General features: G+C 70.0%; 1 protein-coding gene across 1 annotated transcript; it reads right to left on the reverse strand.

The window, feature by feature from the left end:
- Positions 1-811: 811 nt before the first annotated feature.
- CRTAC1 (cartilage acidic protein 1) lies at positions 812-15,002 on the reverse strand. Its single transcript, XM_059730259.1, has 15 exons — positions 14,911-15,002; positions 11,403-11,593; positions 8,484-8,680; positions 7,718-7,854; positions 6,903-7,059; positions 6,373-6,507; positions 5,966-6,111; positions 5,590-5,726; positions 4,893-4,975; positions 4,605-4,705; positions 4,342-4,510; positions 3,832-3,977; positions 1,800-1,842; positions 1,415-1,558; positions 812-1,313 (listed from the first exon to the last, which is right to left on the reverse strand). Exons 1-15 carry the CDS (start codon positions 14,965-14,967, stop codon positions 1,189-1,191), a joined length of 1,968 nt encoding a protein of 655 aa, XP_059586242.1. The 5' UTR covers positions 14,968-15,002; the 3' UTR covers positions 812-1,188.
- Between the last annotated feature and the right edge of the window lie 1,156 nt (positions 15,003-16,158).

A 16,158-nucleotide genomic window follows, 5' to 3' on the forward strand; every position in this document is an offset into this window, starting at 1 on the left:
GCCACACAGGCTGGAATAGGGGAGGTCCAGATGCCCCTTCTCTGCCCCACATCTGTGCTGGGAGGGGCACAGGGTGGGCAGGGGGCAGCAGCAGGGAAAGGGAAAGGCATGGGCTGGGGCAGCTGCCAGCCGGAGCAGACTGGGGTCCGCTGGGCTGGCGCGGGGCTGCAGGGAGAGCATGGGCAAGGGGGGTGCCCTGCCCTCGGTCCAGGCCCCACGCTGGGGCAGACAGGCTGGTGGTGGGCACAGCCAAGGGGCTGGCGGCAGGAGGCAGATGCTCGATGCCCGGGGCAGGGACTTCACCCCCAGGCAGCCAGGCCTGGTCCCATGGGCCACGCCGGATACGTGAACTCCAGGGCACGGCCCAGTGGCCCAGCAAAGACCACCTTGCGCTCCCTCCCCGTGGCTGCTGGAGCCAGAGGCACTGCTCCAGGATCCAGCTCCAGGGCCTGGGGGAGCAATAAGCTGCGTGGGTCGCCCCGCTGCACAGGCCGGAGCCGGTGCCCTCCGGGCAGTGCTGGGCAGGTGCTGAGCACGCTGCCACCCTCGCCGCTCGGGCTCTGCGCTGGGAGCTGCAGGGCTGGGCCGCATGGGCCCCGATCCTGCCTCCCCCCATCCTGCAGTGCTGCTGCCACCTCCGGTGCCAGCTCTTCATGCCAGGCACCAGCCGGGGAGCGGGGACGCAGGGACTGCAGCCCCGGTTGGGCTCCTGGGAGTGCCCGCACCCTGCGGCTCGGCGCAGGGAGGGCGAGAGCCGGACGCAGCATCGCTCCCCTCCCGCAGCCCAGGTCAGGCAGCGGCAGGCGGGTGCTAACAGACAGGAGTTTATTGGGCGGTCGATCCCGGGAAGGGCTGGAAGACTGAGCAGGGTCCAACTCCGGAGACAATAGAAAACAGACCGGGAGGCCCCTCTCCTAGGGAGCAGGGGCGAGGGGGGACGCCCACCCTCGCCGGGCAGCAGACGGGGCACAGGCCAAACCAGCAGGCACGTGGCGTGGGGGCAGCAGCCTCCCCTGCGGGGCCTGGGGGGCTGGGGCAGCAGGGCCCCGGCTGTTTTCTCAGAAAACATGCAAGGAGGGAAGGCTGCAGGCTGCGCCCGGGCTGGCCCCGCACCCCCGGGCGATGGCCGGAGAGAGGGACGGGGCGGAGGGACAGGCCGGACCGCCGAGGCTGCGCTGGCTCCTGGGGTTAAAGTGCATAGACGTGAAGGCAGAGAGCGAGGCCCAGCAGGAGCGCGGGGAGGGGGTCCGGGGGGCGCCAGGCCCCGAGCTGGGTCCCTGCCGAGGGGAAGCCACCGAGAAAGGCCACTTGAGCTGCAGGAGACAGAGAGAGACAGGCGGGAGGTTAGTGGCACTGCCCGGCCCCGGAGAGCGAGCGAGGGCGCGGGGCATCTTCCCACCGTGCCGCGACTCACCCACGCAGGCCGTGCCGTCCTCGCTGGGCTCGAAGCCGCGGCCGCAGCGCCGGTTGCTGCGGCACCGGTACCCGCTGTAGGTGTTGATGCAGACGGGCTTCTCGCGGGGGCACACGAAGGGGAAGGCCGTGCACTCGTCCGTGTCTGCAGCGGGAGCCCAGCCTGAGTCGAGGCCCCCGCTGTCCCGGGCAGAATGACCCCCGCGCCCCTGGCCCAGGATGCTGCTCCGTAGGACCATGCCCTGGCCCCGCGACCCCCGTGGACAGCCAGGCTGGCCCGTGACCCCCAGGGACCCGGCCCTGCCCCCACCGCAGCACGATGCCACGGGTGGGATCAGGCCCACGGCCTGGCACAGCCCCTGCCCCGCGCCGCGGCAGCCACTCACCCACGCAGCGCCCGCTCTCGTCCTGGGAGAAGCCCTGGCCGCACTGCAAGGGGAGAAGGGGCGGTGGTTAGGGTTAGGGCCCGGGCAGGGGCAGCCCTGCTGAAATCAGGAAAACGTCTGAAGGTCGCTGTTTCCAGAAAAACCATTGCTTACAAGAGACCCTAGAGCCACGGGCCTGGCAGGCAGCTGCGCGGCCACATCCAGTCCGAACCAGCCCACACAAACCCAGCGTCCGACCCCTCGGTAAGCCCTACCGTCACCCCCGACCCTGCTAACAAACTGCGTCTTATCATAGGCTCAGCTCCAGCACCATTTTGCTGCCCGACGAGGCGGACACTAGCGGGTCTGGCAGGTGAGAAGGTCTAATGAAGAGGTGGTAACGGGGCAGAAGTGCCATCGGACGTGGAGAACAGCCCTGGGCGTTACAAGGACTGACAGCCTCCAGCCGAGTGTGGGCAAGGGGCAGTTTTGGGCAGCTGAAATACCCCACCCGCCTGGCAGGTGAGGTCCAGGGGCATCGCGCCTGCTCGCTCAGAGGTCCAGGCCCTGCAGCAGGTGCCAAAACCAGGAGATAAAGAGGGAATTCGGAGATCTCTGGGAAGGCTGAAGGAGATCAGCACGCTCACACCTAACAGTACATCTCACCCAACCTGCCCCAGGTGTCCTCTCCCCAAGGACGGAGAACAGGACGTGGAGCTGGAGCTGGAAAGTAAATCTAACGATGTAAAAACCCATCAGCACTGGTGCTACAATGCTGTGCCCATAAAAAAGCCACCAAACTGTCCAGGGAGGCCTCGGAGATGGAGCAGGAGCAGCACTGGTGCAGTGTCAGGGCGCGGACAGGTTGCCAACCCCGCATCGAGGGCTAAGGCAGCTGCTGAAGAACCACATGCACAGCGTGACCGAGACCCTTGGCCTGGCCCGTGGGTGCCCAGGATCCCGTGCCTTAGCGAGCAGCTGGAGGTTTGCTGCAGACCGAGCACGAAGCACTGCCTGAAATAATCCAGATGGACTCAGGGCACCGGCGAGGGTACGGTGGGGGCTGCTGGACTGGCAGAAGTACAAGATGGCCCCGGATGCCGCTCAGTGCTGGCAGACGTGCGTCCAAGAGCCTGCCCGCATCCGGCAGCCCCCGCCCCGGGGCTCTGTGCACGCGAACGTGGCCAAAGCGCTGCGCAGCACGCCGCCAGCACCTGGGGGGAACCGGCGATGGACGGCGGAAACGAGTAAAGGAGGAAAAGCATTGCCACTTCCCACCTGCATCTTAACAGAAACGACAGAATCTAGGATTTAGGGTCCCAGCGCGGTGGGATGGGCAGGAGCTGCGGGGTCACATCCAGCCCAGCCCAGCCCGGCCCGAGGCAGGATCAGCCCCGTTCAAACCAGTCCAAACAAACCCCGTGTGCAACCTTGGAGCTGCTTGATACCGTTGTCTCCGAGAGCCCCAGGCATCGCCCCCCACCCCTGCCCCTGGGATACAGGGGGCTGCGGCTGCCAACATCCTGCTGCTGCCAGGGGGTCGTGGGCACTGACAGCCCAGGCCAAGGCCATGCCCCCGCTGCAGGGGAAGGCAAAACCCCCCAGTCTGCACCAGTCTGAGCAGGAGGGAAACCCCTTCCTGCCCCAGTGCAGCGTGGGGCTGAGCGCAGGGGCAAGACCCTCCCGCCGGGACCCTGCGGGGTTGGTGCCAGTGGAGCACTGGCACACTGGGTGGTGATCTCGAAGGCCTGGAGAGGGGGTGCGGGACGTGTCTGAAGTACAGGGACGTCCAGCAAAGAGAAGCACGAGCTGCTTGTGCTCGCACGGGACAAGGTGGGAACCGACCCGCTCGGTTGGAGAAGACGCGATCACCTGGTCAGAACGGGCTGCACCCATTTCCCAGAAGCAGCAAGGCTTGAAGATACCACAGACACACGTGCACACACGAGCATCCTGATTCCTCTGCCTCCAAGGCTCTGCTTGGATCCCCACGGGCCCCCCAGCTGCAGCCCTGAGCCTGCCCCAGGGCCATGCAGCCCAGCCCGGTGCTCACCTCCAGCGGGGTGGGCAGGAGCTGGTCAGCGGCGTCCTGGGGGTAGGGGATCTCCAGCACCGAGTTGGTCTCACTGCTGGCCACGGCACGCACCAGGACCCTGCCATCTGGCCACGTCACCTCCAGGCTGGTGGGCTCATCCTGCCCTGCACACGGGGGGTGCATCAGCCCGGCCCTGGGGCAGAGGGGGAGCTTCAGGGCCCCCCAGCCCACCACTCTGGGCAGGTGTCAGGGGCTGCCCCTTCCTCCCCGCTGGGAGCAGCTGCTGAGCAATGCAGCAGGCGGAGCGGGGAGCCACTGCCCCGAGCTGCCCTGCTCGCAGCCCAGGTTTGCCCCCGCACGCCAGGGCTGTGCCTGGGCAGGAGAGGGTTCACGGGGCGTGGAGGAGGGTAGCGATGGGGGCTCAGCTCCCTGCAGCAAGCACGGCTCCCAGCCTCTCGGGCTGCAGCGCCTCTCTCGGCGGGGCTGTGTGGGGCCGTGCTCCTCTTGTGCCAGGCAGCCGTGACTCACCCAGGCCGAAGTGTGCCACGGGCTCCATCTGGCAGAGGTAGCCGGAGCCGCCGTCGATGATGCGCAGGTGGGCGCCGCTGCGCCGCGTGAACAGCACCACCTTGGCCCCGCGCGCGAAGGCCCCAAAGCGCGTGCGCGGGATCACCCGCAGCCACTTGTTGCTGGCGCCCTGCAAGGGACAGATGGGACGGGGTGGGGTGGGGTGGGGTGAGCCGGGGGCAGCAACGGGGGTCTGGGCTGCCAGGGCTCCCCTTGGCCCGCACCTGGGTGCCCTTGAACACGGAGAGCGGCTGCGCCATGGACTCGCCGTGCGACAGGATCAGGTCCAGCCGCCCGTCGCCGTCGAAGTCCGTCACCGCACCCCCTGCAACGACACGGCCCGCTCAGCCCCGCCAGGACCCCCGGTGCGCAGAGCCCCTGCTGCAACCCAGCTGGCACTGGCAGGGGGCACGTACCCCATAGCCACCTCCAAGGGAGCAGGTCTGGGTCTGCCCCCTCTCCCCCCGGGCTCCGGGAGCCGGGACGGGCCCCAGGCAGGGAGCAGCACTCACCCGTGCCGCGGCCCTCGGGCTCCAGGGCATCCCCCGGGTTCAGCTCCTCCACGATGGGGTCCGAGTGCTCCCTGCGCACAACCCTGCAAGGTGGGGGGCAGGGGGCCAGGTCAGGTTGGACGGGCGGGGGCGGGGAGGGGGCACTGAGCAGCTCTCTCCCCTAGGGAAGGCTCCTGGCTGGGGTGTGACTTGACAGGTGCCTCAGTTTCCCTGCCGTGCCCAGGGCTCTGCTGTGGGGGTGGCCCCCAACTACAGACCCAACACAGGATCGGGCCCCAAGAGCCCACGAGGCATTAAGGGGCGGGGGGTGGGATGGGGGGCACAGTGTAGATGCAGACAGCCTTAACCCTTTCTTTCCCTGCAGCAGGAGGGGCGGGGCAAGTCCAGGCCCCGAGCCCCACGCGCTTGGGCCCAGCGAGCGGCTCAGCGCTAAAGAGCCAGGCATCGATCCCCGCAATTAACGGGAGCTGTGAAGAAGATTTGCGAGGCTGCTAATTAGTGGCGCGGCCCCGGGGCTGTTGCTGGTATGACAGAGGGCGGCTAATAGCTAGCGGTGACACGGGGACAAGCTCAGGCTGGCTCGGGTGCCCGTGCCAGGCCACGCATGGGGCAGCTACATGGGGCTGCCCCTCCGGCCCCTGCTCCCAGGACAGGGGATCCAGCCGGGCTCCCCCACCCCGTGTCCCCCGCTCCCTACCGGAAGAGGCGGTTGGCGGAGGAGCCGCGGTACGCGATGTTGTTGAAGAAAACCTCCAGCTCCTGGTCGTTGTCGAAGTCGGCGGCAATGACGGTGCGGACGGGGGACGGCATGGAGAACTTGGGCGTGGCGATGTCCTGGGGGCAGGGGTCAAGGGTCAGGCACCGCGGGTGGACGGGGCAGGGGCAAGGAGGCTGTGGTGGTCCCAGGAGCGGCACAGCTCGTCCTCTCTCGCTTCAGGGACAGAGGCTCCAGCACGGACGGGCAGGACCAGGGCACCGCGGGGTGGGCACCAGCAGGAAGGGGTGGGGGGCCGGAGCTGCAGTGACCCAGGACCCTTGCCCTGCACCGGACGTGCCCCAGGCCCCGCTCTCACCCGGAAGCGTGGGCGCCCGCTGGCGCTGGTCTGCAGGTAGAGGCGGTGGGGCCCGTTCCAGTTGCCGTAGACGACGTCCACCTTGCCGTCGCGGTTGAAGTCGGCCAGGGCCACGCCGCGGCCGTGCTGGTAGGGGTCGTCCAGGCCTGGGGGCAGCACGGCAGGGCTCAGGAGAGGTGCCGGGGTGGGTCCATGCACGGGGGCCCCACTCCACCCCGGCCCTGCACCCCTGGAGAGGACGGGGCACCCAGCCCCCAGTTGCTAGTGCCCCGTCCCCGCACCGGGCTCCTCGGCAGGGGAGCGCGCCGCCTCTCCTCAGACCCCTGCCATCACCGGCCCCCCTCCCCGCACGGTGCATCGTGGAGGGCACGGGAGTGACCCTGGGGGTCCCCAGCGCCACCCCTCACCGGTGCTGGAGGCCACGTCCACAAAGGTGCCGTTGCCCTGGTTACGGAAGAGGAAGTTGGGGCCCTTCTCGTTGTCGCAGAAGATGTCGGAGGCGCCGTCGCTCAGGATCGGGCCCACCGTCACGCCCCGGCCGCCTGGGGACAGCAGGGCCGTGGGGCGAGGGCAGTCCCGAGCGCCCGGCCCCCTCCTGCACTCCCATCGGATCTGGCTCCGATGCGCGGGAGCAGCCCTGGGGCCGCCCTGGATTGGGCAGGGGGCCGTGTGCCCAGTCGGACACGGTGCCCTGCCAGGTGCTGCTCCCCCCGCCCCCTCGCCCCCGGCTCTGCTGGCCCTGCGGCTCTGTCTCCCTAATCAAGAGCTAATTGGCCTGGCAGGCGCCCATGTCGCTGCTTCCAACCCTAATCGCTACAATCGCCATGGAAACAACACTCCTCATTAGGGACAATTTACTGCCATGGAGACCAGGCGCCAGGCCAGGCTCCGGGTGCAGCGGGCAGGGCAGGGCAGGGCAGGGCAGGGGCCGCGGTACCCGTGTACTTGTTGACGCCGGCCTCGGCGGCCACGTCGGCCAGCACGATGACGCCGCGCTCGGGGTCGCTGGCGGCCGCGTCCATCTCGAGGAGGGCGTGGGGGCCCACGTCGCCGTTGGCGTAGTTGGCGATGTAGATGGAGTACCGGCCGGAGCCCTGCGGGGAGCGGAGACCTCAGCACCCAGACCCTCGCCCCGCAGCCTGGCTACACCCCCGTCCTGCTCGGGGCGAGGCCCTGGGTCCGGGGCTGGCGCAGGACCGGTGCCAGCGCCCTGCAGACCCAGCCGTGGCGCTGGGGGCCACACAACGCCTCGGCACCCCTGGCCTGTCCGGGGGAAGCCCGTCATGGACCCCCGACTCGGGTCCTCCAGCATCCCCTGCCCACGGGGAAGAGGCCGGGCTCTGGGGGCAGCGGTGGGACATGTCCCCCCACCCTAGCCCCGATTTTGGGGTGCTGCCCTCCCCCGTGCCCCCTCCCCACGGGGCGCCGTTCCCACACAGCAGCTGGGCCCTGATTTAGCGATAATCGTTGGAAAACAACTGCGGGAGGAGGAGGAGGAAGAAGAAAGAGCAGGTGACAGGAGCATAAATCACCTCGACAGCCACGTTTATCAGCTCGCAGCAACGCGGCTGGCAGCCGGGCAGGGCCCTGACAGCGGGGGGGCACCGGGCCCCTGACAGCCGAGCCCGGGGGATGCGGGGGGGCCCGGCCCTGCCTCCGTCTCCCAGCTCAGGCTCGGGGAAAGGCGGGGGCCCGGGGCCCGAGCGGAGCGGAGCAGCCTCTTCCCTGCCTGCCCCCCCGCCCCGGCCTCACCGTCCGGTCCACGCAGGCCACGGAGCGGCCGGCGAAGCGGCTGGCCACGTCGCGGCGCCGGTTGACCTCGTCGCTCAGGACGTCCTCCCAGCGCCCGTGCCGGAACTTGAACAGCTTGTCCGTGTAGGTGGCCATGCCTGCGGGACGGGGGCTCCGTCAGGCACGGGGGCAAGGGGCCCTGCCCTGCCCCGTCCCGTGGAGGGCAGGGACCCGTGGCCTCCTCGCTCCTGCCCTGCGGCAGCGCAGAGGCCGTGCCCGGCAGCTCCCAGACCCACGGAGGGGCCGGCCGGGAGAGCCAGCCCATTAAGGGGAGACGCGCCGGGCCCGTAGATCACGGCACGGGCGACGGCAGGCAGCGAGCCGCGCCGACACCGTCACGCCAGCGCCTGATTTAGGGCCGGGTGCCTCGGGCAGCTGCCGCCAGGAAGACGGATCTGAGCCCAGCGCCGGAGGCAGGCGGCCCAGGCCCCCCGCAGCGAGGCAGGGAGGGGATCCCGTGCCGGGAGGTCCCGGCGGCTGGCGCGGGGCAGGCCGGCGGCACAACGTGACGCGGCGCGGCGTGGCACGGCACACCGGGGAGGGCGGCAGGCCGGGAGCGCTGAGTCAGCGGCTGTGCGGCTCCGCGCCCCGGCCCCGCTGCCATCCATCAGGGGAGCCACTCAACTGGGAAATTAACTCCAGGCCGCGCACATCCCTCACGCGACGAAGGTCGCAGTGGCCGGGCCAGGGCCAGGGCCAGGGCTGCAGCGCGGCCGCGGGGGCTCACCGGAGAAGGCGTTGTTGGTGTTGAGGAAGTAGATCTCCTCGCGGCCGTCGCCGTCGATGTCGCAGGCCGCCACGCCGATGGCGTTGCCTTGCCGGTCCCGCAGCGCGTAGTAGGGCGAGCCATGCTCGTCGGGTGCCACGTTCACCAGCCGGCCCCGAGCCCGGTCGTACTTCAGCACCAGGTTGGGTCCATTGTAGCTGCAGGGGCGGGCGAGTGTGAGCAGCTCGAACCTGGCACGGGCTCACACCCATCCTGCCAAGCACCGTGGGCTGGGGCTGGCCTTGCCGAGCTGCGCCAGGGGCAGCTCCAGGGCCAGGAGCAGAGCCCTGGCTCCTGCCTGTCTGGCTGCCCAGGGGTGCGGTGCAGCCCCGGCCCTAGACATCATGCAGAGGGGAGCCGGGGGCCTTGTGCTGGCGCTGGAGGGGGCTGGTGCTCGCCTCTGCCCCATGTGGGGTGCCCGGGGTCCCCACGAGGTCTGCCCAGGGCAGGGGCAATGTAGGGGCAGGGGAGCGGGGGGAGCAGGGAGCATCCTGCCCCCCCAGCCCTGCTGCAGGCGCCACGTGCGGGGCTCATGGGAAAGGGGGGGGCTGGTTTCTTCCGCTCCCGCAGGCGCGGTAATGACCAGAGGAGCCGGAGCGTGGGGAGCAGCTGCTGCCGCGGGGAGGAGGGGGGGGCCCAGCTGGGCTGTTTCACCCTCTTTTAACCCTCCCAGGCCTCGGCCAGGGGCAGTGGGGCTAGACCCCCCGGCCTGTCCCTGTGCAAGGCTCCAGGGGAGCCTCCGTGGCCCCACTCCAGCGTGTCGGGCAGGGCCCTGCCCCCTCCGGCACTGCTGCCAGTTTTGCCCGGAGACTGCGACACCCTGAGACTGAGCCCTGGGGTGTCAGTGGGGGTGGCAGCTCCCGGCCCAGGCACTATGAGGCGGTGCTGAGGGCGGCGCCCAGGCCCAGGGCCCGGGTGCTGCAGGGAAGGCAGCCACAGCCAGATGGACGGGATGGCTGCACATGCTCACCTGCACGAGCTCGGGCACATGCACCAACATGCCCCCTTTGCCAGCATCAGAACATGTGCGCCATGGACCTGTGCAAACCTCGAGCACGTGTGCAGGCATACACGTGCAAACCCTCTGCTGGCATCAGCACAACAGCTGCATGCCGCTGCACATCAGTGACATGCACAGGCACCCACAAAACTCTCCATGAGGGGAGTGCACACACACGTGTGAGCTTCTGCAGCTGCGGGCTGCCCTGCATACCCATGTGCACATGCATGCATGCACACACACACACACACAAGCCTCCGCAGGTGGGCTGTCCTGCATACCCATGTGCACACGCATGTGTGCACACATGTGCAAGCCTTTGCAGGTGTGGGCTGCCTCACATACCCATGTGTGTATGCATGTGTGCATTGGCGTGTGTGCACAATCACTCCTGTTCTCCTGGCCATTGCATGCTGTTGCCGAGTCGCCCGGCTCCATGGCCACTGAGCCGGGTCCAGCCCCGCTCGTGGCACTGGGGACACAGGGAGCGCGCGGCTCGCTGGCTCCTGTCAGCCCTTCCCAGCCGTCACACCGATGATGGGCTATAAAAAACCTCCAGCCAATTAGCGGTGTGGCAGGAGAGCGCCGAGCCCTGTCAGTGGAGCCAAGCCGCAACACCTGGGGGACACACGGGCACCGCACTGCGGAGCTGGCCCCGGACACCCTCCCTGGGTGCCCAGTGTCCCTGGGGGGCCGAGAGTGCCAGGCTGACGCAGCTCTGCAGGGGTCTGGGAGCCACCCACAGCCTGGGGCCCAGCAGGCAGGAGCTGGGGCAGGGGTAGGCAAGGGCCATACTGCCGACCGGCCTGCTCCAATGCAACCCCCCGCTTAGTAGAGACCCCCAGTCCGGGAGCTGGGAGCTGCAGCCCTGCCCCAGCCCCAGCGTGAGAGGGTGACCTCTACTGCCAGGCTGGGAGGGGGGCTGGGCTATGCAGATGCCGAGGCCTCATTACTGGGGGCTCGTTAGGAGCAGAAAGGTGCTGGCTCAGGCAGAGCTGGGCTGCGCTCCTGCCCCGCCATGCGGAACCAGCCGAGGTCTGGCAGCTTCATCTGGGGGCGTCCCACCTGGGGATGCGAGTGCAGGGAGCCCTGGCGTCAGAGCTCCCTGGCACAAGCGTGGCACATGTACACACATGCATGCACCTATGTGCACGCGCGCGCACACACACACACACACACACACACACACTTCCCACCTGTACATGCACAGGGCCTCCATGCACGCATATGCACATCACCTGCAGATGGAGCCAGCAGGGACCAGGCTGGGTTTTGCAGGAAGGGGATACTTGGGGCTGGCCTGGCTGTCCCCACCCCTGCCTAGGCCCCTCTGCAAGGGGGTCATCCCCATAATGCATAGGTTAGTTCCTGACCTTGGGTGCTGCCCCCTTCCCACAGGTTCTGGAGGGGCCTCGAGTCCAGCAAGGCTGAGAGCCACCCACCACAGGGAACGTGCCTCCTGGACCAGCTCCCTGCAGAGGGTCTGGACAGCCCCAGCCCATCCAGGCCGCTCAGACCAGTGCCGGGCAGAGGGCCCCGAGGAGCACGGAGAAGGGAGGAGCATCTTGGCACCACGAGGCTCCAGCCAGGTCCCAGCAGGGAGGGCAGGAAGGGGAAGCCCAAGCAGGGAGCAAAGCCCTGACTGCGGAACAGCTCCAGCACTAGGCGAGGAGGAGCTGCTCCCATCGTGGGAGTGTGACACTGTGCAGGGCAGGAACGGCCCCGTCCTGCCCCGTCCCGTCCCGTCCCGTCCCGTCCCGTCCCGTCCCATCCCGTCCGCACCGGGCATGGAAGAACCCCGGAGGCTCCCACCCCCACACAGCCCCCACCGCCGGGCTTGGAGCTGGGAAGCCGAGGCGGCCCTGGCCGCAGGTACGCACCCAGCCACCACGATCTCGAAGTCGCCGTCATGGTCCACGTCTGTGATGGCCACGCCGTAGTTGAGCTGCGTGGGGTTGCTGTCGTAGTCGGGCGGGAGGACGCGGCTGGTGACGGCCGTGAACATGGGCTCGCTGCGCTGGGACGCCCGGGCCAGCGGCAGCACCCACAGCATCAGCAGCAGCCTGGGCACCTGCAAGCAAACCCACACGTGGCTCAGACCTGGGGCTGGGGGTGCCCAGGGGCTCCCTGCCCGCAGGGGCTGCTGCAGGGAACTCCGTGCCATGACGCAGCCTGCAGGGCTTGGGCTCCGAGCCAGGCCTGGAGAACGCTGCCAGGTGCAATGCCCCAGGGAGCTGCAGTGGGGACGGAGCCTGCCCAGCTCAGGCCAGTCCTGTATCCCAGTGCCGGCCCATGCCGTGCCAGCTCCCCCCCATCCCTTCGTGCTAGCCAGGAGCCGAGACCTCCCAAGGGCAGGGCCCCATCTCCTCCAGCCCTTGCAGCCTCCCCTTGTTGCATGCCCGCCGTGCACCTGGCTGTGCCAGTCCCTGCACTGAGCGGGCCCCATGCTCTCTCCCGCGGCCCAAAGGCCCCACCTGTAGCAACCCCCTGGTTGTGCCCTTTCCTCGGGGCTCTCAGCTGCCCCCATCTATGGACCCCCCATCCCTAAGCCATTGCTGCAACCGCCCCTGGAGCTCAGAGCCCTGCATCTCCTGCCCAGGAGAGCTGGCTGGGGCACAGATACAGGGGCTGGGCCCCTAGACCTAGGCCCAAGCAGCCGGGTGAGGGGCTGGCCTGGAGACCCCAGAGCACCGCCTGGGGAGACGGCTCGCTTGCACACCCCAGGTGCAGCAGGGAGAAGGCTGGAGCACGGCGAGGCCAGGAAGACGGGACGGACGTTCCCCCATGCTGCTTTCTCCCGGGCGCCTGCTCCAAGGTGCAGAGGGGCCAGGAATGCCAAGTCCCGGGCAGCCTGCTGCGGGTTGGGCACAGGAGATGCAGGCTACAGCCTGGCGGTGGAGAGAGGCCACCGTCCACCTCACCCACCCGAGCCAGAGGGCCAGGACCAGCCACGACCTCGGCCCCTGCCCTCTCCATCAGCTGAGCCCGGGGCAGGCAGGACCCCCACCTGGGGCAGGAGCTGGGGGCTGTCCCCAGTCCCCGCAGGAGCTGGAGCCAGCACAGACCTCAGCTGTGCCGGGGAGATTAGCGGGCACTGACAGCGGTGTCAGCGCCGAGCGGAGCGGAGTGGAGCGCGGTGTCCTTGGCAACGCTCCTGGCTCCGGCACAGCCGGCCCCACTGGTGCTGACACCCCATCAGCCACGGGCCCGGGCCTGCGTGCAGCACCAGGAACGCAGGCGCCAGCCTGGCCCAGCCCAGCCCTGCTGCAGTGGTCTCGTGCACCGCGGCTAGGGGAGCGCCCACCTGGGAGGTATCCCCAGGGGTGAGGGGCACCATCCCCAGGCACCAGTGCAGCAGCAGCCTCAGAGGAGCCCAGCCTGGGGTCTGTGGCTGGAGGGGACAGGCCTGTCCCCGTGGGGAGGGTCCCCTCAAGCAGGCAGCACTGAAGCTCCTGGTGAAGCCGGGGGAGACAGACAGGCAAGTCCCTTCTCCACACGGGCACTTGCGCCCTGGAGAGGACTTTGCTGAGCCCCAGCCAGGCCCAGGACATGGTTTCTTGGCAGTGTTATGATGGACCCAGCACCATGGAGCACACATGTCACTGGGGCCAAGCACTGGGGCTGGCAGGACCCTCACTCCATGCCCAGCAGGACCCCAGTCCTGTGCTGGGCACCTGGCGCAGAGGGAAAACTCAGAGGCCAGGCAGCTCTAACTGGGGCATGTGTGCGCACCCCACATGCCTGCCCCCCCAGACAGACCCCCACTCCCATCCCTCTGCACTGGCCAGCCCCTGCGCCTCACCCCCGCCTCCGCCTGCCCGTGGCCCTGTGCCCCTCCTGCCGCACAGCTCAGCCCCTTCCGAGGGTGCTGGTGCAGAGGGAGGCAGCCAGGCAGATCTCTGCCGGGGTGGAGGGCTGGTGCCTGGGCTCTGGCCCGGCTCTGGCTTCCCGCGGTGCCGTGCTCTCTGCAGCTTGGCCCGCTCCTCTCGCTCCCCCCCCCTCCAGCTGCAATCGAATCCTTCAGGGCTGGATGGAGCCTTTCCAGGAGGGAACAATGTTCTTGATTGGAGATAAATGGCATTTCCCTGCAGATCCGGCTCCTGGTGCCATGCAGAGGGCTCGCCGGGGCCAGGAGCCAGAGCCCTGCGTGGAGCCACACAGGAGCTCACCGCCGGCGGGGAGCAGTGCCAGGTGGGCAGAGCCCCGGTGCCAGGAGCTGTGGCAGCCGTGCCACACCTGGTAGGCCCAGGAGAGTGCCGTGGTGCTGCTCAGAGACATGTCTCGTGGCTCGTGGCATGACGACATCCAGGCTCAGGTCACCAGCACATCTCCCAGCAGCCTCGAGGGCCAGGCGCTGGCAGCCTCGGGTGGGTGGGCACATGGTCTTGTGGGAGCTAGAGGTGCCTCAGGCTGGGGGTCCGTGGTGGCACGGCTGGGGTGGGGTGCGGTGCCACGGTGTGGCAAGGTGACCCCGGGCTCTCGCCTCGCCACGCAGCAGCAGGCCAAGGGCAGTGACTCGGCACCTGGCAGCGTCCGTCTGTCCAGCCAACCACCCCCCCGAGCCCCGTCCCGGCAAGGCTGGTGTGTCCTCTGGAGACCAAAACCAGCCCATGATCCCTGCCGCGGGTTGGCGCCCACGGCACCGAGCCAGCCCGGCCGCCCCGCAGGGAGCAGGACAGTGCTCCCCACAGCCCCGAGCCGCAGCCCCCACCCGCAGGCCCTGGCAGGAGGGCAGGGGGCAGCTCCAGCGGGGAGCGGTGCCAGGGCCAGGCCTGCGTGCTCAGGAAGGACACCCAGGGCCCATGAGAAAGGTGCAGAGGAGAAACCTGGGCACGGGCTGGGACAGACCTCGGGCAGCTGGAGGCCGAGCCCACGAGCAGCCGCCCGCCCTGGCCCTGGGGGGCGACAGCCCTTGGCCCCATGCCGGAGCGGCCGCAGCCCCACAACACCCTCCTCTGCCCCCGCACCCACCCCTCCCCGTGCTCGGGGCGCTGGCGAAGGGCCCGGGCAGGGCTGGCACTGGCCCCGCGGCGGGGGACGTCGCCCCTGCTCGGCCGCCTTCCAGCGCCAGGCCGGGGCGGGCGGGGAGCGCGGGGGCAGGAGCCCGGGCAGAGGTGCCTGCAGCGCGCCGGCCCCGGCCCCGGCCCCCCGACGTCCCGCCCCGCTGCCCGGGAGCCGGGGCTCGGTCCTTGCCCGGGCAGCACCCAGCGCGCGCCTGCCCCGGCCGGAGCGCAGGCTACCGGCTCCGCTCCGGGCGGGCGGGCGGGCGCGCTCGCACGGGGCCGGGGCGCCCTGGCCGGACTTGGCGGGTCCCGCGCCCCCGCCCCGCGGGCTCAGCCGCTCCGGGGCAGCGGTGCGCAGCGCCCGGTCCCGACCCCCGGTACTCACGGCGCAGGGGGGCCGGCCGGGGCCGGGGGCCGCCCCGCCGGGCCGGCGGCAGCGCATCCCCGCAGCGGCTGCTCTGCTCCGCTCCGCTCCGCTCCGCCGCGGCCGCGTTCACACGGCTCCGGCCCCCGGCGCCGCTTTATGCAAAGCTCGGGGCCGGCGCGGCGGCCAATGGGGTGCGGCGCGGCGGGGCCGCCGGCCAATGGGGGGCCGGGGGCGGGGCCGCCGCCAGCCTGATTTACTACCCCGAGCTGCGGCGGGAGCGGGTGGTGGTGTCGGGTTGGAGTCGGAGTCACTCCGGATCCCGGCGGGAGCGGGCTCCGCACCCCCGGCCCGGCCCGGCCCGGCCCGGCCCGGCCCGCCCCATCGAGGCTCCCCGGGCTGCGGGCTCCGCGGGGCCGGGCGCTGCCCCTTGCCATGCCGCTCCGCTCCGCTCCGCTCGGCCCGCGGAGAGCGGGGCAGGCAGTGCCGGCGCGGGGGCTCCAGCCGTGGGGCGCAGGGCGGTGTCTGCTGCGTGGGGAGCGCGGGAGCGGCGGCCAGGAGGGCTCCAGGGTCCCCCATTGCGGGGTCACGGCCATGGGAGGCTGCGACAGCCTGCGGCCAGCGGCCTCGTCCCCACAGCGCCCAGGGCAGCCACGCGTGGGGCAGAGCCGCGGCCCTCGGGCGTCCGGGACGACTTCTCAGCAAGGGAGCAGGGTCTGAGCCCGCCCCGCTGGCCCAGACAGACCCCTGGCTGCGGGCCTGATCTGGCCGCCCACAGCACATGTGGTATCTCCATCTCTGCAGACCACATACCCTGGCACTGCCCTCTGCATCAGGGCTGCAGGCCCTGCCAGGATCGGGGCCATCCCGCCCGGCGCTGCACAGATGCAGGAGAGCCCCTCGCTGCTGTGGCCTCCCCAGGGCAGAGGGAGCTCACGGTTCCCTGAGGGCAGCTGCTGCCACCATCCCTGGGCCCCTCTCCGTCCGGGGAAGACCCTGTGCCCAGGATCTAGCCAGCTGCAACATCTCCAGGCCTGGGTTCCTGCTGTGCTGGGTCCGGGAGGTGCTTGGGGCCCAGTGCCATTGCCCCGGGAATGGTGCTGGACAAGTCCGGAGGTGGTGAGACTGGCGACAGGGGCAAGGGCCAGGCGAGGTGGTTCCTAGCTGCCAGTCCTGCAGGGGCAGATGCCCTGGACCCTCTGGCCCCTGGAGGTGGGTGGGGATTCAAGTCTGACCCTACTTCCCGGCTCTGGGAATACCTGGCTGGGC

The sequence above is a fragment of the Alligator mississippiensis genome, chromosome 6 (assembly GCF_030867095.1).
Source record: "Alligator mississippiensis isolate rAllMis1 chromosome 6, rAllMis1, whole genome shotgun sequence".
Lineage (NCBI taxonomy): Eukaryota > Metazoa > Chordata > Crocodylia > Alligatoridae > Alligator > Alligator mississippiensis.

Coding starts and splice junctions, on each gene's coding strand:
- CRTAC1 (XM_059730259.1), bottom strand. CDS start 14,967: ATGCGCTGCCGCCGGCCCGGCGGGGCGGCCCCCGGCCCCGGCCGGCCC. Junction 4,511..4,604: donor CCGTGTTCAAGGGCACCCAG/GTGCGGGCCAAG, acceptor TGTCCCTTGCAG/GGCGCCAGCAACAAGTGGCT. Junction 1,559..1,799: donor CGAGAGCGGGCGCTGCGTGG/GTGAGTGGCTGC, acceptor CTCCCGCTGCAG/ACACGGACGAGTGCACGGCC.